Source organism: Cebus imitator, unplaced genomic scaffold, assembly GCF_001604975.1.
Source record: "Cebus imitator isolate Cc_AM_T3 unplaced genomic scaffold, Cebus_imitator-1.0 Scaffold120, whole genome shotgun sequence".
NCBI lineage: Eukaryota > Metazoa > Chordata > Mammalia > Primates > Cebidae > Cebus > Cebus imitator.
The window spans coordinates 1,632,590-1,642,729 of record NW_016107435.1 but is presented as its reverse complement, the minus strand read 5'-3'; the positions used below and the strand labels follow the sequence as shown (position 1 = coordinate 1,642,729).

General features: G+C 40.4%; 1 protein-coding gene across 2 annotated transcripts in view; it reads left to right on the top strand.

The window, feature by feature from the left end:
• Positions 1-5,557, top strand: part of FGL1 (fibrinogen like 1) — a 34,997-nt gene extending 29,440 nt beyond the window's left edge. For both annotated transcript variants that reach the window (XM_037742411.1, XM_017539650.1), the window contains 3 exons: positions 358-446; positions 628-815; positions 5,191-5,557. In XM_037742411.1, the coding sequence (XP_037598339.1) occupies positions 358-446; positions 628-815; positions 5,191-5,350 (437 nt within the window). In that variant the 3' untranslated portion in view covers positions 5,351-5,557. The remainder of the gene's footprint in view (positions 1-357; positions 447-627; positions 816-5,190) is intronic.
• Positions 5,558-10,140: the final 4,583 nt, after the last annotated feature.

Genomic DNA, 10,140 nt, shown 5'->3' with positions numbered 1-10,140 from the left:
AAAAAAAAAAAAAACCAACCAAACAAAAAAGTCGATGTTTTCATTGTTAGATTACTTTAAGTAACAACTTGTTTTTTCTGTTGTTCATTATTAAGTGAATTGCACTAGCTTTTACCTGTGACAGAGCTAGTAGAAATTTTTTACATTTAATATTGCATCCATCTTTTTTTCAAATAAATTACACAATAAAATGTTCATGTTATAAATACAGTGGAGTCACTGTTCAATCTTTGAAAACTGATTCTTGGCCAAAGGAAATGGTAAAAGTAAAATAGAGCAGTGAATTATTTTTAAACCACAGTAGTCCATGTCATGTCACACATTTTTTTAAAATTATAATTTCTTGGGTTTTTTTAGAAGACTACACTTTAAAAATCGACCTTGAAGATTTTGAAAAAAACAGCCGTTACGCACAATATAAGAACTTCAAAGTTGGAGATGAAAAGGTACTACAATTTTCTGTTAAGTAAAACCATGAATTAATGCTTAAAGTATGCAAAATAACCCTGAAGTCAGTGGAAATAAAAATATACAGTAGAGCCTCTTCTTTTGTTTATTAATTAAACTTGATTTTAAAATGGTCATAGAGGAACTCCATTGATAGTAGAAATTGTTCTTTTTCTTTAGGATTTCTATGAGTTGAATATTGGGGAATATTCTGGAACAGCTGGAGATTCCCTTGCGGGGAATTTTCACCCTGAGGTGGAGTGGTGGGCTAGTCACCAAAGAATGAAATTCAGCACATGGGACAGAGATCATGACAACTACGAAGGGAACTGCGCAGAAGAAGATCAGGGTGGCTGGTGGTTTAACAGGTTTGATGTCTTATGAACATAGTCATAATGGAATTGATAGCTCACTGATAGGCATTTATTATTATTATTATTATTATTATCAATTATTATTATTATTATTTGAGACAGAGTCTTGCTCTGTTGCCCAGGCTGGAGTGCAATGGCACGATCTCAGCTCACCTAAACCTCTGCCTCCTGGGTTAAAGCGATTCTCCTACCTCAGTCTCCTGAGTCGCTGGAACTGCAGGCGCGCATTACCACACCCGGACAAGTTTTGTATTTTTAGTAGAGATGGGGTTTCGCTATGTTGGCCAGGCTGATCTCAAACACAGGACCTCATGACCTACCTACCTTGGCCTCCCAAAGTGTGGAATTACAGGCGTGAGCCACCACGCCTGGTAGACATTAATTATTAATATAATTTATGAGGTAATGTTGATCTTTATTTGTAATATTAGTATTATTAAGTAATCATTCTTATTAGAATTCTAATAAGAAGCCACCGCACCCGGCCTAATTCATATGTTTTAAATTGCATGTCATTCTGGCTTCCTTCCGTACAGGAGGTGGTCATCCCTTTGTCCGGGGTCTTCAGGCTGAAAGCGTTCCCTGCCCCTGTGACACTTAGTTGCAGTCTTAGTTATCAGATCCAGTGTTGTGGTTTCACAGTGCTTGTGTTCAAATCATCCTTATTTGACTTAATAAGGATCCCAAAGCACAAGAGCTGTAAAGCTGACATATTTTTATACAATCAATATTTTGTTATTAGTAGTTGTTAATCTCTTACTGTGCCTAATTTAGAAATTAACTTTATCATAGGTATGTATATTATAGGAAAAAACAGAATGAACTACTGTAAATCATTTTTTTCCTTCCTATTCCCTATTGATTTCCCCCTTAGAGTTCTGACATTTTCCAGTGAAATACATTGCCATGGTCTTCTTTTCGTTTACTACAGAGGGTACTCAGTGGTTCTTTTCAATCTATATCATGTCCTTCATTTTGGTAAATTTTATTTTCGTTATCTGCTCGTTAGTCACTTTGTAGCTGTTTCGGTTATCAGACTGAAAAAACGTAGTATGGATATACAGAATTTGGTATTATCTGTAGTTTCAAGGCATCCACTAAAGGGTCTTGGAATGTATCCCCTGCAGATAAAGGGTACTACTGCAGTTGTACTCACTGTACAGACTGTTTTCTACAGTCATTTTTTCCTGTATTTTGCTTTTTAAAAAAAACATTTGAGTCCATTTAATATTTAATGATTTGTAAGGGTGCTGGAGTATTTCCAGCAGTGTGAAGGGGAGAAACAAAGTTCCCTCTCTTTTGAAGGTGATGATAGTCTTTTCCCTAGTAGTTTTCCTGTTATTTTGAAAACCATTTTCTTCACCTGTTCCTACTCCTTTCTTTCCCCCTTGTTCTTCTAAGTTAGCATGACATAAAGCTTACCTGTAATTCATGAAGTTGTCTGCGAGCATCAACAATGTTTGATTTTGAAAAGAATTCTATATGCAGAAATAATTACTAATAGTATCATGAGATCAAAACCATGTACTTTATCCAGCTGACTGGCTTCTAAGACATCTGAATGAAAACTACCATTCATATTAATGTGGGCAAAGGAATGATTTACCTGACTTTAAAGATATGGGTTCAGGGAGAACAAAGAAAGGCAATTCATTAGCTGGAGCCACCCAAGTAGCCTACGCTATCCTTGGAATCAAAGGAGCTGATAAACTGTGCAGTTGAAAAATCAATAAGCATTAAAGGAGAGAAAGTAGATTGTTCTAGAAACTTGGTGCTAGCTCTTTTGCCCATGCTGGACTGCAGTGGTGTGATCTTGGCTCACTGTAACCTCCGCCTTCCGGTTTCAAGCAATTTTTCTGCCTCAGACTCCTAAGTAGCTGCTGGGACTACAGGTGTGTACCACCATGCCTAATTTTTGTATTTTTAGTAGAGACAGTGTTTCACCATGTTTACCAGGCTGGTCTTGAACTACTGACTTCAGTATATCCACCTGCCTCGGCCTCCCAAAGTGTTGGGATTACAGGTGTGAGCCACTGTGCCCAGCCCACTTGGTGCTGCTTCTACCATGCCTACTATTAGTGTAGTTTGACTATCATCTTTTCCTCCTTTTCACTCCTGCTGTTTTTCTGTCCCATAGTTCTTCTAATTTACATGAAATGTTGGCACTCATAAATATTACCCACCTATAAGATGTTTTTCCACATAGCAAACCAATCACTGGATGTGGATGTCTTTTGTTCTTTAGCATAGCATCTTGTGTGAGTGCTCCCAGCCACTTCTTCACCAAGGGAACCCCAATCATCCCCCAACCTAGCTTCACATCCAGGCTGTTCTAAAAACTAAAGGACGCTGGAAAATTGGTCTCAGAATAGTGAAGGTTTCTTATGTTGACCACAGAGTCAGTTTTCCCTGGGATTCAAATCATAGACCAAATACAAAAATACAGTTAGCAAGTGTCTCCAGACAGACAAATATATGCAAAAATATACATTCTGGAGACTCAATTTACCATATTTTCTTTTTCTTTTTCTTTTTTTTTTTTGAGATGGGGTCTTGCTCTGTCACCAGGCTGGAGTGCAGTGGCACAATCTCGGCTCACTGCAACCTCCACCTCCTAGGTTCAAGCGATTCTTCCACCTCAGCCTCCTGAGTAGCTGGGACCACAGGCACATGCCACCACGCCCAGCTAATTTTTATATTTTTTAGTAGAGACGGGGTTTCACCATGTTGGCCAGGATGGTCTCAATCTCTTGACCTCGTGATCCGCCCGCCTCAGCCTCCCAAAGTGCTGGGATTACAGGCGTGAGCCACTGCACCTGGCCCATATTTTCTTTTTTAACATTACTTTCCATGCTTTTTTAAAAACACAGTAGGCTTTGACATATGCAGATGTAACATACATATTTTCAACTAATACATCCATTTAAATTGGGACAACTTTGAGAATGCTCACTAGGAGTGATCATTAAGCTGATAAGTGATTCAAGCCAGCCATTAAGCCTTATGGGTAGATTATGTGCTTTCTTGATTCAATAATTTGGGTTTTTCCATAGATGTTCAGAACTATCTCTTGTGAATGTTCTCTTTTTCTCCTAATTCTAACATCTTTTCATTAATTATATCAATAAAAAAGAATATGGTAATTTTCATAGTACATATAAACTTATTACATATTCTTATATGTAAATTATACCTATCAAGGACAAAATCTGCAGACTCCAAAGGTGGAAAGGAACATTTTTAATGTCGATAACCTAACTCGCTTATCTAGGTTGGTGCAATATCTGTAAAAAATTAACTCAGCAACTGGGAAAAAGTCATTATTGGTTGATGGGTGGGAAAACTTTAAATGGTAGTTTAGGTTTTATTTGCTTACTCTTGAGATTAAAATAATTGATATGCTAGCAATTTAAAGAAGGGGAGGAAGGGAGTTTGAATCATGAAAGCCAGGTCTTAGCAGCAGATGAACGAATGTGTAAGTGCAAATTTTCCAGGAAAGCCAGCAGTAGAACACCTTCCCCACGCCTTGCTTTGCTGACACTCACCTTAGCTCTTGCTAAGTGCTAGGTTAACTGTTTTGAGTCAGGAGGTTGTAACGCTGGAGGTTAAAGAGATGTGTTTTTGTTTCCTTGTTTTAATTTTTTGTTTAAAGGCTGTCAAAAATTGAAATGCGTATTTTTCAATGCACTGTGAGTGGCCTGGGTTCTATTTTCAGATTTGTTACGGCAGTAAAACTCACCAGTTTAAAATAACCATCTCTGAGGCCAGGCGCAGTGGCTCACGCCTGTTATCCCAGCATTCTGGAAGGCCGAAGCAGGAGGATTGCTTGAGCTCGGGAGTTCAAGAGCAGCCTGGGCAAAATAGAGAGACCCTGTGTCTATTAAAAAAAAATAAGGCCGGGTGCGGTGGCTCATGCCTGTCATCCCAGCACTTTGGGAGGCCGAGGCAGGCTGATCACCTGAGGTCGGGAGTTCAAGACCAGTCTGACCAACATGGACAAAACCCGTCTTTACTGGAAATACAAAATTAGCCAGGCATGGTGGCACATGCCTGTAGTCCCAGCTACTTGGGAGGCTGAGGCAGGAGAATTGCTTGAACCTGGGAGGCGGAGGTTGTGGTGAGCCGAGATCATGCCATTGCACTCCAGCCTGGGTAACAAGAGTGAAACTCCATCTCAAAAATAAAAATAAAATAAAATATTCATCTGTTGTAGAAAGTTCTCAGCTTTTGAAAACTAGTAAGTATTTACTTGTCTGAAAAATGGCAGAATTCATAGTTCAAAAGTTTTGAGTATTTGCTAGCAAAATTAGAGTTTCTGAACAGTATTTTTCTGGTCTAATGGTTGTTTTCTTTTCCCCCCCTCCACTAGGTGTCACTCTGCAAACCTGAATGGGTTTTACTACAGCGGCCCCTACACGGCTAAAACAGACAATGGGATTGTCTGGTACACCTGGCATGGGTGGTGGTATTCTCTGAAATCTGTGGTTATGAAAATTAGGCCAAATGATTTTATTGCAAATGTAGTTTAATCGTTCCTGCTGGGCTTTTATTTCTGCAGTTCAGCTTTTGTTTAAAGTGACTTGAAAAACAGTAATTCTGAGCATATCCATGTGCAATTATGATAACTGTTGTTGAGTACTGCTTTTCATTCTTCTTACTTGCCTTTGTTACTTAATGTACTTTCAGTATGGCAGACATGCAATATTCAACAAATAAATGTAAATTGTGTTACCATTTATTGAATTCCTGTGTACAAAAGGCTCTGATAAAAGCTTATGTCAGACAAAACACACAGAGCATAGATTATATACCATGACTTAGGAGATACAAGCATAAATGCATAATAAATTATGAATGCAATTGGCAAAGCACATGACAAAATCCAGCAACGAATGGATTGCCGAATCAACTGCAGAGACAATAAATATTGAGTTGGGATTTGAACTCAGGTTTTGGATTACAGAGCGGAAACTTTTAAGCACAACCCAGGATCTTAATCACTACGAAATGCTACTCGTATTTTTAGGATGTGTGTGTAGGTTATACACATCTCTCACAGGGCTCATTTTAATTCTTATGCCAATCCTGTGAGGTTATTACCATCTCCATTTGGCAGAGCTGAGAATTAGTGGGTCTGAGTTTTTGTGACTGCTCAAAGTTACCAAGTAGGGGAATAAGGCCTCAAATCCAAGTCTTCTGATGCTAAATCAAATGTTTTGCCGCCATCCTATAGCTTGTTCTGGATAGAACTCGGATTGGTGCAGAGTAGGGAAAGAACATTTCAAATGAGAGTAAAAGATACTCCAAAAGGCAGGGTGCAGTGCCTCATGCCAGTAATTCCCAGAAGTCTGGGAGGCTGAGGCACATGGATCTCTTGAGGCCAGGAGTTTGAGACCAGCCTGGCCAAAATGATGAAACTCTGTTTCTCCAAAAAATACAAAAATTAGCTGGGCATGGTGGTGTGAGCCTGTAATCCCAGCTATTCAGGAGGCTGAGGCAGGAGAATTGCTTGAAGCCAGGAGGCAGAGGTTGCAGTGGGCCGAGATTGTGCCACTACACTCCACCCTGTCCAGTAGCGTGAGACTCCATCTCAGAAAATAAAAAAAAAGATACTCTAAAAAATATTTGTGTGCCAACTACATGCCAGGCACAGAGGATATAGTTCAAGCCCACATGAGCTTAGTTTTTTGATAAAGATATACACTAATCATAGAATCACAAAACGTACATAATTTTAAAAGCTGATATGTATGAAGTAAACATATGACCCTGGGAAATGTATACCAGGAGGATCTGACCTGGCTTGGGAATAGGGGATCAGAAGAGCTCCCCAGAACAACTGACTTTTTAGCTGAGACCTTTTAACAACATGTATGTGGGGAGATATTGCATGCAGAGGAAACCATGTGTGTAAAGTACACACAGCAGGGAAGTGCTTGGGAACAGAAGTTTAGAGAGCCATTATAGTTTAGTGATCCTTAAGTCCTTAAGCCAAGGATTCTGCCACTTAATAGCTATGTGACCTTCAGTGGGCAACTTAACTTCTCTGCACCTTAGCTATCTTATCTGCTAGATAACGATTATGATAGTACCTGCCTCATAGAGTTGCTTTGAGAATTATAAAAGCATACCACTTAGCATAATGCCTTGCACAAAGTAAGCATTAAATAAGAACTACTTTTTTCTCCTTTAAAAGCTTTTCTTCTTTTGATCCCCTAATTGTGTGAGTTCTTCAGGCTACTACTTGAGCAATTAAGCCCATATTTAAAATTGTTACTGATGATCCATTGTTTATAGCTTACCAACGCGCGGCTTCTAGGGATGTGTCATGATTAGTGAAGTAGGCATTAAGGGATAGTAATGATAGATGCCTTTGAAATTGTATGCCACATAAGGATATTAAGGATAGTTCGTACTTTATTCTCTAAATCAGTGTTTCCCAAGCGGCACTTCTCAGACTTTAATGTCATACAAATCAACTGAAGATCTTGCTAAAATGTAATTGATTCCAGGGTGGGGCCTAATGTTAGGGTTTCTAACAAGTTTCTAGATGATGCAGATATTGCTGGTCTAGGAATTACACTTTGAAAAGCAAAAAGCTGGAGAACCATAATTCTATGAGATACTGGTAGTTTAGTACAGGAAGAAGAAAAGGGCTGCTTGATCAACTACATTTAGGAGTTGATATATTCAACAGAATTCAACAGGGTTCTGAGAATTTCTCAGTTCCTCTAATTTTCTAATGTGCATTCTGAAGTTCTAAGGACACATAGCATGTAGCATTTTTATATCTAGTTAAGCGTCTGTTCTGCTGCAAGGTATAAATCACCTAATTATGGAAGTCCAAACAAATAAGTGTAAGGGTTATTGCCGAGTTTAAAATGAGGAAACTGAGGCCAGTATAAGAAAATTATATGCCAATTTATTCAGCTCCTGGGTGAGGTCCTATGGTGGGAGAAAAAGGCCACAGAAGTCACGGCTGACTTCCTGGGTTTTTGTGGGGTTTTTGTGGCTATGGGTAATGAGCAACAGCTGGGTGCTCTGATTGGCTCCAGGGGAGCGGGATTGGGACGGGGTGGGCCGCTATTGGTTGGTGGGTTTTTGGGCGGGTTTTTCTAGTGAAAGACCCGGCCAGGGTTGCATCAGCCGGAGCCTTCCAGGGGAACCGTGTGCAGAGCTAGGTGCCGAGTGCAGAGGCAAGTGCCGGGAGCAGAGACCGATGCCGAGTGCAGAGATAGGTGCTGGGTGCAGAGTTAGGTGCCTGGTGCAGAATAGGAGGGTGTGTCCGGTCTCCTGGTGAGGCAGCTGGCCTTACAATGAGGATTTATTCATCTTCTGTAGTGAGAACTCAGGAGGTAAGCAGTTGTTGACCTATGTTCAGCGCAGCATGGCGGCTGATGTCCCTGCAGTTAATTTAGCCAGCCCATCCTTAAAAATTGCAAATTGGCTACTGCAATTCCTGCTTTGAGTTCATGTTAAAAGCAGTAAGAAAAGCAAAGGGTCAACAGACTTCAGTTTATCCCTTGTTGGTCAGAATTATATCATACGTTCACTCCGTCTGGAAGCATGATCAGGAAAAAGAAGATTTATTTTTATGATCTCTATAGAATGTGTAGGCAAAGGAGAAATGTTTGTCGTGGTTCTTGATTGTTTTTCAGTGCCGTCTTGTGGGAACAGCGCTCGGTAGAACACACGTTGATAAGCTATAAATAATGGATTATCAGCGACAATTTAAAAGGTGCACTTAATTGCTCATGTAGTAGCCTGAAGAACTTCCACAATTAGGAGATTAAAAGCAGAAAAGCTTTTAAAGAAGAAAAAAAAATGATTCCATAGAGAAGTGGGAGGAGAGCTAAACAAGTTATGGTGTTATGTAAACCGCAGTTTTCCACTGCAGAAGGAATAGTTTTTAAAACTTTACCATAAAATAATGGAAGAGAAGTTCTAATGAACAATCATGGCCAGGTGCAGTGGCTCACGCCTATAATCCCAGCACTTTTGGAAGCTGAGGCAGGAGAATCACTTGAACTCGGGAGGCGGAGGTTGCAGTGAGCCGAGATTGTGCCACTGCACTGTAGCCTAGGGCAATGAGAGCAAAGCTCTGTTTCAAAAAAAAAAAAAGACCACTGGACTTAGTGATAATGTTATGTGTGTTCTGAAATCCATTTCAATGGAATGGTAGGGAGCTCTAGGCCAGGGAAAAAAAGCAGTTAGAAAGAATAGATTGGGGCCTGGTGCAGTGGCTCACACCTGTACTCCCAGCACTTGGGGAGGCTGAGGCAGGTGGATAAACTGAGGTCGGAGTGTGAGACCGGCCTGGCTGACGTGGTAAACCTTGTCTCTATTAAAAAAATCCAACAATTAGCCAGGCATGGTGGCACATGCTTGTAATCCCAGCTGCTCGGGAGGCTGAGGCATGAGAAGTGCTTGAACTCGGGAGGCGGAGGTTGCAGTGAACCGAAATTGCGCCATTGCACTCCAGCCTGGGCAACAGAGCAAGACTCCGTCTTAAAAAAAAAAAAAAAAAAGAATTGACACATGAAAATATCCTATATAATCTTATGCATATAGAGAAGTTTTTGTTGGTGTTTTATCAGGACTATGAAAAGTAAGTTATGCTCTCACTGATACTTTAAAAAGATATACATAACTCATATACATGTGGAAAAAATTCTGCATGTGTACAGGATTGCGGTTACCTCAGGAGACTGGGCTTGGAGATGTAATGAAAGGACGCTCTTTTTTTTTTTTTTTTTTTTTTTTTTGAGGCAGAGTCTCGCTCTATCGCCAGGCTGGAGCGCAGGGGTGCGATCCCGGCTCACTGCTGCTTCCGTTTTCGGGTTTCAAGCAATTCTCCTGCCTCAGCCTCCGGAGGAGCCCGGACCACAGTCGCGCACCACCACGCCCGGCTAATTTTTTGTACTTTTAGTAGAGACGGGTTTCACCATGTTGGCGGGGATGGTCTGTATCTCTTGATCTCGTGATCCGCCCACCCTGGCCTCTGAGAGTGCTGGGATTACAGGCATGAGCCACCGTGCCTGGCCAGGGACACTCCTTTTTATATTGCATACCATTTAATGCTGTGAAATGTTTTCTCATATGCGCATAGTACCTATTTAATAATAATACTTTTTCTATTAGCAAAGTGAAAAAAATCAGTTGTTGATCCTAAAGAAACAAATCAAATGACATTAAGGTTATAATTCTATCAGGTGTTTTATATGTAGGTTTGGCAGTTTAGCTCATTTCAACCATTGTGACACTGAACTGCTATCAAGCTGTGCTGTGAATATGTCAGCCACCAGTCACATGTGGCTCC